Source organism: Lepidochelys kempii, chromosome 5 (genome assembly GCF_965140265.1).
Source record: "Lepidochelys kempii isolate rLepKem1 chromosome 5, rLepKem1.hap2, whole genome shotgun sequence".
Classification (NCBI taxonomy): Eukaryota; Metazoa; Chordata; order Testudines; family Cheloniidae; genus Lepidochelys; species Lepidochelys kempii.
In genome coordinates, this window is record NC_133260.1 from 30,710,671 (window position 1) to 30,733,173 (window position 22,503).

Below are 22,503 nucleotides of genomic sequence, written 5' to 3' on the forward strand. Positions count from 1 at the left end.
ATGGCACCAAAGCAACGTTGGAGACTGATGGTGCTGCTCTGACCAGATGGAGAACCTCTTCCACTTGGCAAGGTACGTTGCCCTTGTGGAGGGTTTCGTACTGCCAGGGAGAACCTGCCTGACTTGATCAGAACAGGACAGCTCCACTGCGTTCAACCATGGAGCTTCCATGCTGTGAGGTGGAGCGACTTGAGGATCGGATGCCGGAGGCAGCCGTGATCCTGCGTGATTAGGTCTGGGATGAGTGGTAGGGTGACCGGAGTTGCAATAGACATTTCCAGGAGCAATGTGTACCAGTGCTGGCACGGCCAGGCTGTAGCTAGCAATACCACTAGAACCAGGGCTTCAGGGCTGAAAGGTCCCTGCATTGCAGCAGCAGCTCTGGGAACCATGCTGGAGCCTGTTAGACTTCCCTGGGCTGTTAGACTTCATTCATTTTCAAGTGCAAGTGCTGAAAATACTGAATATATTTTCCTCAAGTTCCCCTCCACCCCCTGAATGCCATTATCTGCTTCTTCACCACCTTTTGTTTCCCAAGAGACACCATGCCTACAAAAGCACTGCCAGCTGATAGGAGCTAGACAGGTGATCATTTATGACTACTGCATTCTATACAAAATATGCTCATTTTCATTGTTACCTCATGCCCCCTTCCTCCTCTCACACACCTGTTCTGTCCACCTACTGAGATCTGTAAAATAAAGAGTCAAGAGTGTTAGCTCTCTGGGGGTAAGGACTATCTTTTTATTTTATATTTCTACAGTGCCCAGTGCACTGAAGCCTTAATTCCTGATAAGAATTATTTATTTGTAATATAAATTATCACATCATTTATAGTATCAAATCCATAATTCTGGACATGCCTTCCTCACATACAAAGAATCATTCATATAAATCTTGTAAAATATAGTCTTAAAATTTAGATTTGGCATTTAGGAATGAAACCAATTTTTTCCAAGTACTTTTAAATAAAATTATTTACCAATTTCCACTTCCTGCTTGTGTAAGCAGTGGCTGTGGAGGGGCTTAGTGACCTTATCAGCAAAAGAGTGCAGGCAGTGTCCCAGTGAGCAGGACAGGGCACCGTTAAATTAAAATACCCTTTACAGATTGTTAAGTCTCCCAGTTTGACTGCAAGTCACTTGATTTTTGTTACCATCTGTTCGACTCCTGAGTAGCTGTTTCATTCTTTCAGGAATCTTTCTTAGGAAATCTGTGGACCTCAAGGAGAGGCACATTAGGTAGGCTTTCTATAATTGACTTCTTCCAAGTAGGGTCTCTATGGATAGAGCACGGGAGGATTAACCATATAAATACCGACACGGGAAGACACTACCAATAGGCATCTAGATCTCAGCCACCAAGCTACTGCAGTTACACACAAACATGAAAGAAATGCGACATAGAAGAGCCAAACCAGGAGAATAAGCAACATTTGATTGTGGAAGCTAGAGAGAGAAAGTCATACACATATACAGACATTGAGGAGTGGGGAGGAGAGCCAGAAAACAGAGCCAATGTCAGGTGCTCAAGAGTCTTGACCAGCAGCTCTAGAGAATCAGTGACTGTGGCTGGGGTGGCTTTCTTGAGTCAACTCTGTAGTGGCAGTGGCAGCAACAGATTCTTCTCTTACCGTACAGTCACATGCTAGAAGAGCAGCCAGAGACCAAGAAAACATTGTTGCTGGATAAAACAACAACATAGTGAAGAATGTGGTATAAAACTTACATAGAAACAGGCAGCTCAAGATAAAGGCCCTTCCTTCACCACTCATTGTGGTCCTAAAGAAATAAGTCTTCCAAGCAACACTACTGCATAGCTTCCTCCAACCTCTGAAGAAAATAGGTAGGTTTTGAATTCTCCAAAATTAATTGATAGGGCTCTGCTACCCCTTGTTCTCACTCCCCAGCTGGCCTATTTAAAAAGAAAAAAAAAAAAGTAGCAGACAGGAATTTTGACAGACTGGTTAGTGAGTTAGGCTAGCAACTGGAACACTACTCAGCTGCCTGCTGGTTTCTACCAGTGAAGTCATCAGCTTGGAAGCCTCCCGCTTACATCCAGTAGCAGGGACAGGGACAAGAGAAAACAGGAAAATCAGTTTAAAACTTACTTTAACCCTCCCCATGTGAGAGACTATTATTGTGACAGATATAACAAATAAGATAAACACTTGAATTAAGTTTGGGGTTTCCTGTATTAAAAATGTAATTGTGTATACGTTATTGTGGAATTGTACGTAACTTCTCTCGGAGACTGACTAATGCAATCTCTGGAAAGGATCAGGAATGTCAAAGGACTTTTTAGGACAATATGTGTTGAAGTGGATTTCCTAGGAAATACTGGGGGACAGGGGAATGCAATGACCTAGCTCTGAGTCCATCCTTTTGAAGCTTGCGCCTTGAGAAAAACCCATTGTCTATTGATTACCTTTTCCTGGAAAACTCCAGATCAAAGACCCCTGAACTGTATAAAGAATGGACTAAACTTTTCTTGACAGAGAAGCCTGCTTAGGCAGCCGATCTTTAGTTGAGAATAACTCAGTGAAGGCAGGGAACAGTTCAGCCTGGGAATATCCTGGTCAGAAGGGAGAGAGAGACAGGTCTCCATCCAAGAGAGGCAGCAGCCAGGGAAACAGGAAGCCTGAGAGTGGATACCCTTGCTGGACCATTAAGGGGAAAATACAGGTGCAATTTGCCCCAAACTGAGACCATGATAAAGGTCTGATTTAAAAAAATAATTGGGGGAGAGGTGTTAAAACAAATTGGTTTTGGATGAAATGTTCTTTTCAAGAAAACTGCTTTGATGGATCTAGTTATATTATTTCTCTGGTGATGTACTTGTACATGAAAATGTGCAGAATAGATGTGTAAGGGAAATTTAATCTACTCTTACCTACAAATTCCAGATTGTGTATGGACATTTTTAAATGCAAATACTGTACCTGTATATATGTATTTTCCTTTTATGAATTTGCTTTTCAAATCTGTATTACAGAAAAAAATTCTCAGTCCAGTTGTGTAATCAAAAAATGTTAATTTGCTGCTTTCTTGAAAGTATAATTTGATAAATGCTTGAATATGAGATAGTAAGTTGTTTCAGCATTAGGCACTGGGTACACAGATACTGTTAAAATAAACTGGGGAAACAAAAAATTCTAATCAAATTTTTTTTTTGAAACCAGGAAAAGAAAAGCACAATGAAAATATTCCAAAGGAAACAAAGCTAGTTAAATTTTATTTTTCAAAACTTAATCTAAACTAATATGCTAAACAAACAGCAAGAAAATGTAGTCAATGTTAACAGTATTAGCGGACACAAATTATTGTACCAAAGGTATTACAGTGCAATATTAACAGAACTATTTACATGCATATTTACAACATGTGTTTTCTTTACATAAGCTATTTTACTTACTTCTTGGGAAGTTGGAAACATATGCATTTTGAGTTGGTAATGGGTTCTACTTCATCTATCCAATACCAAATAGCATGAACCACTACAACTGAATTATAGGCAATAATAAGAATTGTCTTTGGGTATTTCAGAAAAACTACAAAACAAATTATTAGATTGGAGACAAGCAGCAGTTGACTTCAGAATTTGTTAATATATCTGAAATATAAAAATTGATACAAACCAAACTACAGAATCAACACAATAAATTGTATAAATTAATTAGAGGAATAAGAAGTGTCCTGGGGCTCTCTCAGAAGGGTAGACATGTTAATCATGTTAATCACATTCAAGAATACATAGATTCAAAGCTGCACACGTTGTAGAGCATGGGCTAAAACCTAGTTACATTAATGTATTCTTGTAGAAGAATGCAAAAATATTTAGCAGAAGCTTCTGCTTGTAAAAGTTGAAAATAGGCAAGTGTCCTTAAAGCACCTGGCTTCCAAAGCAGTGCTTGCGTATTAATGATGTCACATATTAAAAATGTTTATTCCAGAAACGAACCCCAAATACCGCCACACACGTTGGGAAAAAAAAAACAACTAGCTTTTTTCATGATTGTGATACACATTTAAAAAAATCTACCCATCTGCAGTTGAGTTTCCTAACCTAAAAATATGTAATATCAGAAAACTCCTGTATGATAAAAAGGGTGAGGCAATCCTAGTGTATACTAAAATAAGTGAGCAATTTATTTTTAACTCAAGGTTTTCATTTCTTCCAAGGTAAATTTAGCATTTTAAATGGGACATTTCCCAGTTAGTAAAATTTTATTTCCATGTGATACTTCTCAAAACAATTTTATTGCAGCCAAAACATTGTTCATTTAACTGTACATAAAATAAACTATGATATATACACAACATTTTAAGTTACAGGGCATAAGTTTACAATTTTTGGCAGATTCAGTTTAACAAAATGGAAATTGCATAACTTTAATACTCAGAGAAACTCAACATCCTTAATTTGGTATACATGTGACAAGTTCTCTTGGTTTTCCCTGTTTACTAATCATACCTAAACTGCTTTATTATGCTAATATTGTGCATAACATCTCATTGTTTTCTCTTACGTTCCGATTCTAAGCAGAATTTTTCATATGCTTCTTCAATTTCTGGATCCATCTCATCATCAATGTCATCAAAGTACCTACAAAAAAATTTTTTTAAAAAATTTGCTGTTAGGCTATATTTGTACTGTTTTCTTTTACGAAAAAGAAAAAGTGAAGGTCACCAGACAATACACTGCCATGTTGGGACTATGTTTGGTAACAAAGTGGATAGTGAATAACCAAAACTATTTCCTGTAGTGCTTAGGAGATCCTTGGAGGTTTGACATATCTGTTCAGTTTATAAGATTCAGTACAGGCACTGCCCCCCCCCCCCCCAACTCCCATTGGCTGGGAACCGGGAACTGTGGCCAATGGGAGCTTCGGGGGAGGTACCCAGAGGCGGGGGCAGCATGTGGAGCCCTCTGCGCCCCTCCCCCAGGGGCTGCAGGGACATGGTGCCGGCTGCTTCCGGGAGCAGCACGGGGCCAGGGCAAGCAGGGAGCCTGTCTGAGCCCCACTGCGTGCTGCTGCCACCCTGGAGCCGCTCCAGGTAAGCGGCGCCGGGCCGGAGCCCGCACCTTGAACCCCTCCTGCACTAACTCCCTGCTGCACTCCTCCTGCACCCCAACCCCCTGCCCTGAGCCTCCTGCTGCACCCCGCACCTCTCCTGCACCCCAACCCCTGCCCTGAGCCCCCTCCCGCACTCCTCCTTGCACCCCTGCCATGAGCCCCTCCTGCACCCCAACCCCCTGCCCCGAGCCCCATCCTGCACTTTGCACCCCCTCCTGCACCCAACCCCCTTCCCTAAGCCCCCTCATACACCCCGCACCCCTCCTCTGCCCCAACCCCTTGCTCTGAGCCCCTTCCTGCTCACCTCATCCCCTTCCACAGCCCACACTCCCTCCTGCACCCTAACCCCCTGCCCCAGCCCTAGCCCTAGATTTATGGCCCTGCATGCATTTCCCCACCCAGACGTGGCCCTTGGGCCAAAAGGTTTGCCCACCCCGATCTATATGCATAACTAACAAAATGACGGGTTACAGAGTAGCAGCCGTGTTAGTCTGTATCCATAAAAAGAAAAGGAGGTCTTGTGGCACCTTAGAGACTAACACATTTATAAGAGCATAAGCTTTTGTGAGTTGCATCCGATGAAGTAAGCTGTAGCTTACAAAAGCTTATGCTCTAATAAATTTGTTAGTCTCTAAGGTAACAAAATGACATGTCAATTTCCCAGCTCAAATACTGTATCTAACTTTTATTCATATATCATGACAAATTAATTTGTCCCATTAGGAGTCTAGAAAGCCGATTATTAGGTCTTGTGTACTCAGATTCCACAGCTTCAAAATTTGCTACTTAAACCAACTACTGATGCAATATTGTTCAGTATAATCTAAGACCCTGGTCCTGCAACACAGACCATGCAGGTGGAGCTGTGTACCCATTAAGGATAGGTCGACCCAGCAAAGAAAACCCTGTGCCTGGCCCCTTCCAGTCAACATGGGCTCACAGGACTAGGACTGCAGGGCTGTTTCATTGCTGTGCAGACTTCGGGGCTCAGGATGGAGACCGAGCTCTAGGATTCTCCCACCCCACAGGTCCGAGAGCCCAAGCTCCAGCCTGAGCCCAGAAGCCTATCCAGCAATGAAGAGCCTGCGGCCCGAGCCCCACGAGCCTGAATCGGGTGGCACAGGCCAGGCACAGGGTTTTCTTTGCTGTGTAGACATACCCTTAGAGCCCCACTGAGGTCAGTGGGCCTCAGGGCAGCCAACAGTTCTCAATGCAGAATCAGCGTTTAAGCTGTCATTTCTAGCCTTTTGGGTTGTGAAAAAACCTTCCAAATGCAAACTGAATTGAAAGGAATTCAGTGTTGTCTCCCCAAGCCTGCAGAGAGTCTGTAACAATGTATTTGAGACACATGAAATTCATTGAAATCAGTGGGTAAAGCCCTGAAACCTGATGACAAAGTCAAGACTTAATTATTTCACTGTTTCTCATTGTAATAAAAACTTCCAGCTAATGGCCATGTCTATCAGTTTCATTCAGTAGTGGTTACTGCTCTGAGGGCAGCGGAGTGGCTGGCTGCTGTTAAGTACTGGATGTATCCCTTTTTTCTAGAAGGAAAGCACGGAGACTAACAACCAAACCCTACTCCCACACACCCCTGTGTTCCGAAAAGCCTCAACTGTTACCTCATGAATGGAAAAAGCCGCCAGCAACAGTGTAGTAATGCACTGTCATTAACGTTTGTAGAAAACTGAAAATGTAGTGATACCATAAAATTCAGGGTTAAACTAAATTCAAGGGATATTGCACTTATTATTCCTTTCCATGTTAAATTCAATAAAAGCTTTTTTTAAAATTTACCTGAAGTTTACCACAGAATGTAGTGTCCAAGTGTTACAGAAATGGAAGCCAGCTGTGCTACAGAGCTGCAGCCCAACTTGTAGCAGAGTACAAGAGGAGTCTGACCATTATCGATTGACATTGTCTTTCTCAAATACACACCATTTCCCCAAACAAATACTAATTAAACAACCTTATTCAGAAAAAAACAGTACCATATCTACTCTATCATAAGCTGGTTCATTTATAAACTGACCCCCCTGCAAGATGGATAAGTAAAAATGGAAAATTTTTATGACCCATTCATAAGCTAACCCTATAATTCAGGGGTCAGCAAACTCTGGCTCCTAGGCCACCAGGATAAGCCACTGGCAGTCCGAGATGGTTTGTTTACCTCAAGTGTCTGCAGGCACGGAGGTAAACCTAAGTAAACAAAGTGTCCTGGAACACCAGCTGCTTACCCCGACGGGCCGGGACAGCAACTGGTGGGGAAATATTTCTGGGGGGAGAAGCTGGGGGTCAGGGGAGTAACCCCTGTGACCACCCCCCCACATGACCCCACCCCTAGTCTGGGACCCCCACCTCTCCTCATCCCATCCCTTCCCACCTTATTGGGGAGAGGGCTACAGGAGGATGTGTCTGGCCTGGCTGGAGCTGCTCTGGCAGGCTGGGCAGTGCGGACACAGCCTGCTCCGGTGGGCCAGACCGGGTGGTGTGGCTGCAGCATGTTCCAGCGGGCTGGGCCGGGCGGCACGGCCACAGTGTGCTCCAGTGGGCCGGGTGGCGCAGCCACAGCCTGCTCTGGTGGGTGGGGTCGAGCAGCACAGCGGCAGCTGCTTCGGAGGTTGGGGGGAGAACAGCGTGGCTAGAAGCGGAGAGACTCTGGCCCCGCCTCTTCCCTTCTGGCTCTGCTGCCTCTCCTTGCCCCCTCTGTTGGGGGGAGGGGCTGTGTCCCACCTCTCCCCCCCTCTATACCCATTCATAAGCCGACCCCCTTCTCTGGTGCTTCCCTTTTATACTAAAAAAATTCAGCTTATGAACGAATATATAAAGTACATAAGTTTGAGATGGACAAACTGGTCTCCAATTTGCTGACATATGAAAGATTGCAACCTTAATTCAGTTGTCTTGTTCGTTTGCATTATGAGTAGTCTAATAATTACATGAAAACATACTCTTTTTTCCACATGACCCATCTCATTCAGTGCACAAGATAGATCTGGGAATGAATCAAGGTTGTCTGATGGGGGCTACTGACTGTAAGTCTGCCACACCTCATTCATTGCAGAAGCTGAAAGGTGTGTACTGACTGAGGCAATGGCCTGCAGGAAGGCAAAGGATGGTCTGTCTCACTATTAAGGCATTTGAATGCTACCTTGGAGAATTAGATTCTCTCTCTGCCTCTACTACAGAGTTCCTATGTGAAGCTGGGCAAGTCCCTTAAACCAGATTTTTCACAGGTGGCCACTAACTGTGTGTTCATCATTTTCTGGGTGTCTGACTTGAGACTGTGGGGTTTGTTTTGTAGAAGTGCCAAGCACTCAAGCTGAAACTGATGTCAACGGGGGCTGTGCTCTGAACAAGTGAAATACTAGAATGCTAAATACTTGAGAGGGTCGGGGGTGGGGGGGGGAGAATCAGGTCTAGGCATCTCATACTAGGCACCCAAAATTGGTTGGTCTTAGTCTTTCCATGCCTCAGTTCTCCATCTCTAAAATGGGGATAATACCCATACAACTCACAGGAGTGTTGTGAAGAGACATACCTTTGTGAAGCGTTCAGATATTATAGTCATAAGCACTATACAAAAGCCAATGAGAAAGTTAGTAATTCTGTATGCAGAGCAGAGTTTGAACAGCATGCAGTTAATAAGGCATGGGGCTATACTGAACAATGAGGATAAAATGAAATACTGAATGGTAGCTCATTCAGTGAATGTCGTTCAGCATGTGCATTGAATGAGGCAGGGGTTCTGTGGGAAAAAACAGTATGGGATGATGTAATTAAAGACTATCATAATGCAGACATAGAAGGAGACCAAATTAAGGTTGAACAGGCAACTTTAATTCTGGCATTTCCTAACTTTGGAGTACTTGACTTTGGATCATTAGTGTTCTGTAGTTTTTTGTGTTTAATTAATTATATGTAGTTTGTACAATGCAGCCAAGGTAACACTGCTGTGGAAATAAATACTGATTTTCCAACTTAAGATGTTCAGAACTCCCCAACTTTAGTCTACCATAACCCTCAATACGATGCTTTGTATTTTGTGTAGGGCCTGTATTCTCAAAACTGCAGTGCTCTATTCTGGGCATAAGACTATACTCTTCCATTTTTTTGTAAAATTAGTTCTTGGATGGCTCTAAGAATGCCAGACCTCCATTCCACCTACCCCTCCTCACCTCATCCTTCTCTCTTCTCCCTATTCATGCATGTTTTCTCATATTTTATTACTGTTACCCCCACCCAAACATGTTATGTCTATGTAGTATTGTCTGGTCTTGCAGCTTTGACAAACTGTCAAATTACATAAATCTTTTATAGATCCCATGAAGCTTGTTATATTTGGAAATATATCCAAGCTATAAGGCATGTACCTTTTTGAACTTTTCACTGTGCTTCTTTATGAAAAAATCAATAAAAACTTAAACAAAAAACTGAAATGCAACTTAGACATTTTTGAGCAAAAGTATCAGACTAAAACAAAACATACGGATCTCCAGCCCCTGATAAGTCTGTTCCATTTTCTTCATAATCTGGAAAGAAATCCTCTCTGTCAAGCAACTCTTGATATTTCTCTTGATAATCTACAAAAGAAAAAAATATTGTAAGTTTATACATAGTCTACTTTTAACATATGAACGTTTCTCAGAGGTCTTGTAAAATTAGAATGTAATTTAAAATAGAGTAAGATTAGTCCAGCACCCAATGATACAGTATGAACATGGCCTTTTTATTAGACTCTATAAACAATGAGATATGTATACTGCAGAAAAGTGATCTTCCTTTCTAATTTCAAATGTTGCATGCAGTGTTATAGCTGTGTAGGTCCCAAGATATTAATGACAAGGTGGATGAGGTAGTATCTTTTACTGGACCAACTTCTGTTGGTGAGACACACAAGCTTCCAAGCTTACACAGAGCTCTTCTTCAGGCCCGGGAAATATACTCAAAATGTCACAGCTAAATACAAAATGGAACACATTTTGTTTAGCATAGTTGACACATATTTCAAGGGACCATTCAAGACAAAGTGGCCCATTAGCACCCTTCTAGTCACAGGGAGGAAAGGAAGAGGGGGAGGGGGAAGCAGCTGAGGGGTTGTTAGTGGGTTATAGATTGTTGTATTAGGCCATAAATTCAGTCTCTCTATACAGTTCCTGATTTTTAGTGTCCAGTGAAGTTATGAATTTAAGCTCCCAAGCTCGTCTTTTGTAAGTGCTCTGCAAGTTTCCTTTGGGGATGAGGATGGATAGAGTGATCCCTTTGTGAAAAGCGTTCACGCACAGGTGATAGGATGTTTTTGTCTTTTATCATTTTCTTGTGTGAATTTATTCAAGACCATAATGACTGTCTGGTTTCACCCACATAGGGGCTATTGGGGCATTTAGTGCGGTGGATGCAGTAGACCACATGTGAAGGACTCATGGATCAAGAAAAGTATGTTGTGGAGGGTGTTGATCATTGTAGCAGTGGTGATATGTCTGCAGGTTTTGCATCTGTTGTTCTGGCAGGGTCAGGTGCTGCTTTGAGTTGATGTGTCCTGGTCTTAGCACCCAGACTCTAAATAGAGACACTGGATTTATAGCTTATTACTACAATCTATAACCCACTAACAACCACCCCCCCCACTGCGGCTTGCCTCATATCTCTTTCAGAGTCGGAGTCATGTCTGCCCAAGCCATAATGGGTTCTTTAGACCTAGTTCAGCTCTTTTCAGGATAAAATTCTCCCAGCAATAACAGATCATGTCACAGGAGAAAGTTGCTGCTAAATTTAGGAGAGGAGAATAAGGAGTGCACATAAAATACAAGATGGCTTTTTTCCTTCTCCATTAGCTAGAAAACAGGAAAAACAACAAAGCAGGATAAGCCAGCTCTCCCCCTTTACAGAGGGAGTGATATAAGAAGAGCTTTGTTTTTTCTCTGGTCCCCATCTGCAGGCACACTGGAAGGATTCAATCACTTGTTTGCTTTACTGTCTTCACGCTACTTGCCATTGAAACTGCACTAATTCCATTATTTAAAAATTGTTTTGTGCCTATTTGGACAGGGCCTCCTCAACTTAGGCCTGGTCTACATTGGGGGGGGGATGAAGGGGGAGATCGACCTAAGGTACGCAGCTTCAGCTACGAGAATAGCATAGCTGAAGTCAACGCATCTTAAGTCAACTTACCTCGCATCCTCACGGCGCAGGGTCGACTGCTGCTGCTTCCCCGTCGACTCTGCTTCCGCCTCTCGCCGCGGTGGAGTACCGGACTCGACGGCAGTGTGATTGGGGATCAATTTATCATGTCTACACTACATGCGATAAATCGATCCCTGATAGATCGAACACTACCCGCCGAACCGGTGAGTAGCGTAGACGTACCCTTAGCTATATTTTTCTTAGGAAAATGACTATGCTAAGCTGGAGACATACCTGGATCTGCTGCAGTGAAAGGAACACCATCAGAAGTGTAAAATGTTGGTTCATTCTAAAATTGAAATGACACAGTCAATTATATACGTATTTAATATAAACAGGATAATTGTTCATTGCCTTTACTACTTCCAGAACATCTATCAAGGTTAACAAAATTTCTATGCATTTCTTTACGAAAATACATCAACTTGAACAATTGATGTTTCTGAGTATATTCATACCATAAAATAGTTGGGGTCATTTTCAGGTGTTGCTTCCCTATATGTTGAGGTTACGTGAACTCTACCCCAGTTACTTGAGCGTAGTTCTACTAGTTTCAGAAGCATCTGTTTTACATCTCTGCAAACAGACAAAAAGCACCAAGAACTGCTTAAGTACTTTGTATTAAAATGTAAAAAAAAACCAAACAAGATTCTTTACAATCCAACATCTCTGTAACACTGCATATGCTACAATTTAAGTCAAAGTCCCTTAAAATAATTAAAAGAGAATGTTTCACACACATTTATAGCTAAAGGTAGGGGGAAGAGAAAGGGTTAAAAAACCAGTAAGATATCAAAACTCTAGCAGTTACTAAACAAATCTACAGTAAAATGGTTTTAGAAAATCTATCTATTTTGCCACCACAATTGATTTTGAATGAACACATATGCGAGCTAGTTTCTTACCACGGATGCAGTGAAGTAATTCTGATTGTATAACGTAATCAATTACAGAAAACAAGTGTGCAAGAGAATCACATTGACATGTTAAATATCGTCCCCCAGGATATTACATTTTCCACTTATGTAGGACTAAACAGTATACATAATATCAATACATTCAAATGATGTTTTACATCTTTACTCGCTTCTTATGCGTTGCAAAATACAATTACAAATGCCAAGTTCCCTCCCTATTTTAGCTAGCACATCCACTTATACGTGCAATATGAAACAAAGAACAAAAAACTATTACATTTATAAGTAAGTAGCTATTTATAAAATTAGAGGATGTACTGTTCTTGGGGAATGAGAAAGTGTGACACGCCCAAACTGTCTTCGTTCCATACAACCTGTCTCAGAAAAATCCTCCGTATCTTTTGGCCCAGAACAATCTCAAACCAAGATCTATTGACACAGTGCAGCCACGAGGATCTGAGCACCATCATTGCCAGGAGGCATTGCAGATGGATCGGTCATGTGCTTCGGATGGAAACTGATTCCATCACCACAGTAGCAAGAAGATGGACACCTGAAGGCAAGCGAAACGAGGCTGCCTGAAAACAACATGGCGAAGCGCTGTGGAAGCCGAGCTGAAAAATCTGGGGCACAGCTGGGGAACAACTGAAAGACTTGCCAGAAACAGACAGGAGTGGAGGAGCTTCATCACTGCCCTAAATGCCATAATAGGAGGCGTAATAGGAACATGATGATAAGAGAATACGAGAACAGTCATCATCATCCTGTTCCCATTACGCTTCTTATGAGTAACATGAAATTTTCCCAGATGTTTACTGTATGACTGTCTAGGCTGGAGGAATCTTTCCCAAAATTTTAGTTGTTTAACTTAATCATCATCATTTTGGACTTATACCTGAAAGTATCGCTTACAGTCCATTTTTCCCCTTACCTATTTTTGTGAAGGAAGATATTGTAAGTCCATCAATGGCAATGAAATATGTGCAATGACAGAAAAAAATTAAATGTCATATTTCAAAGCTCACTTGTTCTAAAAAAAAATTACTGATGAGCATACAGCATGATAAAATCATGAAAAGTAACAACTCACAAATTATTTAAAGTTGAGTGTTAATAGTAAGCAAAATCCAAGATACTACAAAGGCTTTTGATTTGCGTGAAGTGGCTTAACAGCCATAAAGTTCGTGCAACAGAACAAAAAAATCCAATTATGTTCAGGTGGTCACAGTACTGGGTAACTGGAGGACATGTTTGTTTTTTTTTAATATACAGTTGAACCTTGAAGACAATAAATCCTTCAGATTTGTTTTGTTCCGGGATTTATTTCGGATAAATTCTCTTTTCCCGTCAGGATCTGGATGCAGTGAGGTGATTTTATACTTTTCTTTATACTTTCTCTCAACTAGATCTACAGAAGGCACAAGATCAGGGATTTGCTTTTCTCCCTCAGAGTTCAATAGATAATTGAAAAGATGATACACAACAGACAATACTTCCGTTTCCAGTAAAATATCAAACCTGCCGCAAGAGTGAATCAAGCAGAGTCTGTAACATTCTCTTTCATGTCAGCATTGCCGTCAGTGATTTTACATCAACAGGGCAATTTCACTCATTATTACCCCTCCCACCGAAAAGCCTGCATAAGAAAGCTGGGGGGATGAAAACTCAACAACATTCACTTATCTGAATTTACCTTTGACTTTTTCCTCTGGTGAGAGAGGCTTTGGTTACCATGGATTTTTGAGGCTGTAGGTCCTCCCATTCCCAGTGATCTTGGGGTATCTACAAAAATGAATCTCCTTCCATGCAAAGCCAGAAGCTCTCAGGTGTAATACCTGCCACAGATGCTACTGAGCAGCAACAAGGTTCCTGCAAGGACAACTACTGATCCACTGGCCTTCCTCTCTGACAGGACACCTGCTGCAATTGTCTGGGTCCCACCATGGCTGTGTAATAGCAGCCTTGGAAGAACTACCTCCTGAGGTCCCTTCCAACCCTGATATTCTGTGATCTGTGAACTCAGAGGGATGGAATAAACTCCTGTCCAGATTTCTCTGTGGAAGTCCTGAAGCTGAATGTAGTAGAGCAGTGGTTCCCAGACTGGGGTTCGCACACCCCTGGGGGTTCGCACCATATTACAGGGGGTAGCCAGAAAAATTTCTCTAATGGTGGCCAGAGGACGCCGGGCATGGGAGGCAGCAAACGGGACCCAGTTGCAGGGTAGACAGCCCGAGACCCAGGGAGTGAGGGGCTGGGCAGTTGGGGCCAACAGCCCAAGCCCCAGTGGTCAGCAGGGACTGGCAGCCCGAGCTCAGTGGAGCGCTGAGCGGGCAGCCTGAGTCCCAGTCAATGGGGTCCAGCAGCCCAAGCCCCGTGGAGGGCAGAGCCGGCAGCCCAGACCCCCGCGAAGGGCCAGCAGCCTGAGCCCCGTGGTGGGCAGGGCAGCAGCTGGGACCCCAGACGCGCAGGTGGCAGCTCGAATCCTTGGCCAACAGGGGAACTTGGGCAGCATAAAGGGCAGAGTGAGCAGGGGCCATGCTATATGTGAGGGGGTGATCCAGGCTAATTTGTCCCTCATGGGGCACCCCCCTAGGAATGGCCCTAGTGGTGGAAGAAAAGGGGTTTGAGCGCCAAACCAGCTGGAACCACATTGTAGCCAGTGTAGCAGCATTAAGGTGCCTTAGTAATTCGATACTAAGTCATTCTCTCTGGAGAGCTGTTTTGCTTCAGTGAGACATGAGTGAATCTTCTCATTTTCTAGTTTGTTGGTTGTTAGCATTCTATCTGTTATTTTTATTACAACACAATAAATATTTTGTACACAAGTTCAATGGATAAGTGGCTGAAAAAGGAAAGTGTAAAGACACAAGAATCAGCTAGTGTTTCCTCAAGTCCACACTGTGGAAAATCTAAGTCTAATGATCATGATGGTCCTGGAAAGTCACTTACAAAGAAAAGAAAATATGACAATGATTATATAAAATATGACTTTACTTGCATTGGTGATCAAGAATGTCCAAAACCACTGTGTGTAATTTGTGGTGATGTTCAACAAACAGCAGCCTCAAACCTTCTTTACTTCGGAGCCATTTAGAAACTAGGCATCCTGCACAACTCGACAAGCCTATTCATTTTTTCAAGCGAAAATTAGCTGAGAGGAAAAGTGACATTACCAGTTTTATAACCAAAGCAAGTACTGATAATGCAAATGCACTTGAAGCATCATACTGCATGAGCTACTGAGTAGCAAAAGCATCAGAAGCCCATACCATAGCAGACAGCTTGATTGGTCCATGTATAAAAGATGTAGTTCATTGCATGCTCAGAGAAAAGGCTGCAAAAAGGATTGACACCTTTGCCAATAATACATTGTCACGAAGAATTAATGACATCTCAAATAATGTAGAGACTACAATGGTACATAGAGTGAAATATAGTCCATATTATGCTATACAGTTGGATGAATCAACTGATGTAGATAATCTAGCTATTTTGCTGTGGTTTGTACGTTATGTGAATGAAGCTATGGTTGAAGAAAACTTGTTGTTTTGCTGACCATTGGAAGAACGTACAACTGGAAAAGAGATCTTCAATCTGACTTATGCATATTTTCAAGAAAAGGAAATAGATTGGTTTCATTGCCTAGGCATTTACACTGATGGGGCCACATCAGTGACGGGCAAGTATACTAGATTTGTAGATCAAACAAAAAAGGTTGCATCAAAAGTCTCTTGGACTCATTGCAGTAGCCATAGACAAGCCCTTGCAACAAAACACATGCCTGAGGGACTGAAGGAAATGCTGGATAATGCAGTGAAAATGGTGAATTTCATAAAATGATGGCCAACAGATTCCAGAATATTTCACATACTTTGTGAAGAAATGGGTAATATACACAATTGTCCGTTGACCCCCTCCGAAGTTAGATGGCTCTCATGGGGCAAAATCCTTTTGCGCTTGTTTGAGCTTAGAATGGAAATCCTAGTTTTTTTCAACAGCCACCCTTTCCACCTTGCCAGCTGTATGGAAAATAACGTCTGGCTCCAGAACCTAGCTTGTTTCGCAGATATTTTCTCAAGAATTAATTACCTAAATTTATCTCTTCAAGGCCTCAGTATAATGTTTTCAATGTGCAAGAGCGAGTTGAATCCATGATAAAAAAAAAGTTGCAGTTCTGGGAAAGTTGTTTGAAAAACAATCAAACTGAGTGTTTCAGTACTCTTCATGACTTCCTGGCAGAACATAAACTTCAGTTGGATCAGTGCACTAAAACCAATATAACTGCACACCTAAAAGGACTTTGCACAATTTTCCAGCTATGTCAGGCGATAATGACTGGATTCATAACCCTTCTGATGATACCACTTTCTCAACACACATATTGAATACTGAGAAAAAGAGAAATTGTTTGAGATCTCCTGTGATTACGAACTGAAAAGGAGTTTCAGAAATCTGTCATTAATCAACTTTTGGCTGAGTTTAAGAAACTAGTACCCTCTTCTGGCAGAAAAAGCTATTACAGTTTTGTTACCATTTTCAACAACATACTTATGTGAGAAAGCATTTTCCTCATATACACATCTGAAAACCAAATACAGAAACAGACTTGATGCTGAACCAGACCTGAGACTTTATCTTTCTCCAGTGGTTCCAGACTTGCAAGAGCTATGCAGAGCAAAGCAAGCGTATCCATCACACTGAGGAAATTTAAACTTAAATCCCTGGAAATATTAATTTTTAGGAGAGGGTTCACGAGATTTCACAATTTAATGAAAGGGGTTTACGGGTTGTTAAAGTTTGGGAACCCCTGTATTAGAGTGACGTTTACCCAGCCACTCCTCCATTGTTTCTCCAACCTCTAATCAGATCCATAAGAGACAGAGGAGGTACTGTGGAGGCAGAATAATTATTGGGGATGATCAGCGACACTGAATAAAGTCAATAAATCCTCATACTAGCGAAGTCAATCTCCCTCACAATATCTTTAATGAACATGTTCTATGCAAGATACTCTAGCAGGAATAGTTTTGCCACTTATAATTATAGCATCCAAAATGTTCTCTTAGAAAACTAATCTTAACTCTTCTGCACAACAGTACATTTTGGAAGTGCTGTTGGTTCAAATTAATGAATATACTGAAGAGATATATTAGCAGTGAAATATACAATATTCATGATATTCTATAGTAACCAACCATCGCATATGGTATATAAATTACCAAGGTGGTAAACTGTGAACAAAATCAAGAAATATTGTAACTGACAAAGTTACTTCAACAAAAGCAAAAATTATAAAGTCCACTATAGAAGTATAGCACTGAAAAGGTATTTTAATACCCAAGGTTAAAATCTATATTAAATTGCTTAAAATATCTAATTTATACATGTACAAATTTCCCAGTCATTCTTTAGAAACAGGTTTTACTGTATGGGAATGTTCTAGCATAAAGTATATTACCTCATGGCCCATAAGAACAAAGACCCATTAAGGTTACTATAACTCTGCAAAGAATGCATTCTGTACATTGACATAATTTGAATACAGCAGAAATATTAAGTGACATACAGCTCTGAAGAATAAGTAGAAAAACCCCACACGAGTAAAGAAAAGCAGTGAAGAATTAATGATCAACTAATTTTTCCTCCCACCTGCTGCAATTTGCATCCAGGACAACATTTTCAATTCTCTGGACCATTTCATCCATATCAGTCTTTCCTTTTTCTTTCCATGCATCTTCCAAAACTGATCCGGTCAACTAAAAAAAAAAAAAAATAAGGCATATTTTATTAATAAAAAAGCATGTAAGTGCACTACATAAAATAAGTTAAGGTTCATGGAATTCTGTGACAAGTGTAGACACATTATTTGACTACCCTAAAGGAAAAGCTAACCTTGATTTTCTAGATGTCTTTAATTTCATAACATTACAGACCGCGTAAGTTAGGGTGGGCAAACTTTTTGGCCTGAGGGCCACATCGAGGTGCGAAACTGTATGGAGGGCCGGGTAGGAAAGACTGTGCCCCCCAAAGAGCCTGGCCACCGCCCTTGCCCCCCATTCGCCCCCTCCCACTTCCCGCCCTCTGACTGTCCCTCTCAGAACCCCCTACCCATCCAAACCCCCCTGCTCCTTGTCCCCTGACTGCCCCCTCCTGGGGTCCCCTGTCCCAAACTGCCTGCCCCGCCCCCCTCCCCCTGGATCCCACCCCCTATCCAACCCCCCCACTCCCTGTCCCCTGTCCCTCCCCCGCCCCCACCCCCAACAGGCCCCCTGGTACTCCCACGCCCTGTCCAAACCACCCGGTTCCCTGACCGCCCCATCCAACTGCCCCCTGCTCCCTGACTGCCCCGGGGACCTGCTGTCCCTAACCGTCCCCTGCTCCCTGTCCCGACTACCCCCTGGGACCTTCTACCCAACCCCCCCACCGCTGCGCGCACCGCCTCCCCCTTACCATGCCGCTCAGAGCGGCAGGATCTCGTAGCCCTGCTGCTCGCGCAGCAGCGTAACTGTGGCGGAGGGGCCGGGGGTAAGCCTCCTGGGCCAGGCAGGACAGTCCTGCGGGCTGCAGTTTGCCCACCTCCGATATAAGTTAATGAATTCTCATTAAATTGTGTTGGTAGTTCATCAACAGCTGGTCTTTGGTTTTTGTAAACAAAGTGAGTTTGGTCACTGAACCTTCCACTTTGTAATGCTACTTAGAAATTGAATGACCAGCCCTGTTGCCATTTATGTTATCTTCAGGACTTTACACTAACCACAACTTGAAAACAACTCTTCAGTAACCTCACAAGACTTTAAAGCAGCCACGCAAGGTTCACTCTTTAAACATGTGCACAAAACCTGATGGTGTTTTTCCAAGCAATGAAGACTTTTCTATTTTACAATTTTTATGATAATTATTTCCCCTAAAAAGAGAGATATATCACTAGGTTTGCCCAAAAACCCACACATCACTGGGAGATGAGGAGCTCTTCCTAAATTACTTAGTGTAGACATTACCTCATAGGTCTTGCAACTAGGCAAAAATACCATGAGAAGGATAAACTTCAATGTTATTTCAAAACTAAATTCTGAAATAAATGTAGTATTTATTTAGATTTATGACAGAAAGCTAAAAAAACTGGTACTAAGTTCCCAAATTCCATATTTCAAAAAAATGTATTTTTAGGATATCTGAAATTAAAGAAGAGAAAAAGAACACAGTCTGTATGCAAGTTTAGAACTTCTATGAATCACAAAAGACCAATACGACTACAAGTATGAGAGAAGAAAGCAGCAAGATTAGACCTTACCTGAAACTTTGACTTTTGACTCATTTGAAATTCTGTCCCTTATTACTAAAATGTAATATATCTATTTTTTCCTAATGAAGTTATGACTGATGCGTATGGCAATTGCGAATGTTGGTCTATTGAGTAATATATCATGTATAAAGCTAGACTTAATAAACAGACTTCAAACCCAACCAGACTGATTTGGCCCTTCTTCACTCTCAGGAATATAAATTAAGTACTATGCACGTTACTGTTGACAGTATAAAAAAAAAAAAAAAAAATCAAGGCCTTCTTGACTGCTGTGTACAGAGATTAACAATATCTTGGCACTCTCAGAAGAGCCAGGATTTGCTTGTGATCTTTGTCAAAATTTTCCCTGCCTCCACTATTGTGTACTGTACACTAGCTGGTTGCTGACCTCCAGCCTCAGAGCTGCTGTATTTCACTGGTGCAATATATATTTTTAAACTGTTTTGGGATCCATTGAAATTATAAAAAGAAAGGGAGTACTTGTGGCACCTTAGAGACTAACAGTTTTCCACTGAATGCATCCGATGAAGTGAGTTGTAGCTCACGAAAGCTTATGCTCAAATAAATTTGTTAGTCTCTAAGGTGCCACAAGTACTCCTTTTCTTTTTACGAATACAGACTAACATGGCTGCTACTCTGAAATTGAAATTATAGTTACTATATACAAAGTCAAATATTTTTAAAGTTATATTGCTATATTTTCTGTAGTTAGAAAATGCCACTTAATTGTTGCCAAGTTAAATCCCATATAATACCCAATTAACAAAAGATAGTAATGTTTCTTTCAAATGATCAGATGAACACAGAACGATTCTACTGGTACCACTGTCTTAGATGAATGATTTTGAAATGCATGTTTGTCCTGATGACTTCAAAAATAAAAGATAACAAAATACAGTAGATCATTTGATAAGCCAACTACAGTCAAATATTTGATTAGCAGTTTTAACTTGTAACTGAGGGCAGAACTTGTAACCATGGTCACCGTAAGCCAGAGAGTTATTTGTATTACCTTAATGGAAAAGGCCAAACATGTATTTCTACACAGACTTCATGAACTACTCAGGATCTTTCATCAGGTGTAGTAAATATTCAACCACAAATCTATGTAAAACAGATTAAATGCTGTTTGGAAAACAGAATGAATAAAGAAGTGTGAAATACGAAAAAAGCTACAGAAGGAACAGAAGTCTTTGTGCCTATACTCCCTTACTTATTTTTTTTAAATAAGCTGAACTCCCCCAAATCTTAAATGCTGCAGACATAAAACAAACCTTCAAAAAGAGCGCCACGTTTTTAATTTATATAGTTCTACTGTAGATATTTTCAAAAATTCCAAGCTTGGACATTTAATGAAGATATAAAAGCCTAGATTTAGTTCCTAAAGAAATGAGTTTTCAAAGCGCTAAGCATCTGCAGCACCCAGTCAGCTCATAACTAAATCACAGGGAGCTCAGCACCTATGAATATCAGGCTGCTTAATTAAATGCCTAAATATGGTTTCAGAAGCCTAAACTTAAATAAAATTCAAATTTGGATATCTATTTGAAGTAGAGGCTGTTTTTGGCTTATTTTTAGCTGCAAAAACCCTGGATGATATCATAGAAGCAGTTCTCAGAACAACATGATCTCCTGTTCTCCAACACCAATTATACTTGTGATGTCACAACTACTGCTGTAACTAGGTATCATCCCAAGAGAAAAGGTAAATTTTATTTTTCTTAAATTGCAGTAGTTAGAGATGAACTACTTAGACTCTCAATGATTTGCTGAAGTTATGTGCAGACTCAAACAACGCAAATAAATTTTACATTTTAAAACAACCAACCAAAAAACACACAACCAAAACCAACCAACCAATTGCTCCTTTACTTATCTGCCAAAACTTCCAACTGTTCTATGCAGCGTTGTTGTAGCCATGTCAGTCTCAGGATGTTAGAGAGATAAGGTGGGTGAAATAATGTATTTTATGAGACCAACTTCTGTTGATGAGAGAGACAAGCTTTTGAGCTTACAAAGAGCTCTTCATGTCTGGGAAACTTATGCAAGGTCTCCACTACACACTTACTTTGGTATAACTATGTTACTCAGGGGTGTGAAAAATCCAGTGCTACGTTGGCAGGAGAGGGCTTCTCTTGGAGGCGGTGTTATTAAGCCGATGGGAGAGCTCTCTTCTGTCTGCTTAGAGAGTGTCTACGCTGACACTGCATTGACCTAACTACACTGACCTAAGCACTATGCCTCTCATCAAGGTGGAGTTATTAAGTTGGTGTAGTGGGCAAGTTACAGGAGAGGGAGCTACATTTCAGTGTAGTCGCTTACAGAGTTAGCTGTGTGACGTTATTGACTTCAACTGGGACCATATAGAACATTGTTGCAACCAAGGTCCTGCAGTGGCACCAAATCTTGTATAAAGGGGGTCAAATAAGGTGTCTAAGACGAGGTTATGGTTTGCTGGTTATGATTATGCGATCTTTTTGCATGTATCATTTTTGTATTTAAAGATATAAGTATTAGGTCTATACTGTCTGTTTTTCAAACTTATGCTATGCTTCTGGGTGACACCCCAGACCAGTTGGTGTCAGCTCTGCCTAGCCTGCTTGATGACCCATTAAGGACCATCAGCTATACAACTGACCCACTGAGAGAAGGCAGACACACCTTGCGACTCAGCAAGGTATGCAGGGACCTGCCTATGGACAGAACTCTGAGGTTTTTCTAGGCCATGTGAGGGACAGCTTTTCCTTGGGACAAAGAAAGCAGAGACCACATGGCAAAAGAATATAAAAAGCTGCTGCAGCTCCTCCATCTTGTCTTCAATCCTGCTTCTTACCTCTGGAGGGACTTTGCTACACTGAAGCTTTGAACAAATGACTGATGACCCATCCCAGCTGTGGATGTACTCCAGAGACTTAATCTGAACCTGCAGTTTATTCTATCACTGCTGCAAGCCTAAACCAAGAACTTTGCCATTATTGTATGTAATTGATTCCATTTAACCAATTCTAACTCTCATCTATATT

The 22,503-nt window shown here is 41.5% G+C and overlaps 1 protein-coding gene across 2 annotated transcripts in view; it reads right to left on the reverse strand.

The window, feature by feature from the left end:
* Nucleotides 1-3,205: 3,205 nt before the first annotated feature.
* PAIP1 (poly(A) binding protein interacting protein 1) overlaps nucleotides 3,206-22,503 on the reverse strand; it is a 45,135-nt gene continuing 25,837 nt past the window's right edge. For both annotated transcript variants that reach the window (XM_073343892.1, XM_073343893.1), the window contains exons 7-11: nucleotides 17,827-17,933; nucleotides 11,719-11,836; nucleotides 11,495-11,549; nucleotides 9,567-9,660; nucleotides 3,206-4,605 (exon numbers count right to left, since the gene is read on the reverse strand). In XM_073343892.1, the coding sequence (XP_073199993.1) occupies nucleotides 4,512-4,605; nucleotides 9,567-9,660; nucleotides 11,495-11,549; nucleotides 11,719-11,836; nucleotides 17,827-17,933 (468 nt within the window). In that variant the 3' untranslated portion in view covers nucleotides 3,206-4,511. The remainder of the gene's footprint in view (nucleotides 4,606-9,566; nucleotides 9,661-11,494; nucleotides 11,550-11,718; nucleotides 11,837-17,826; nucleotides 17,934-22,503) is intronic.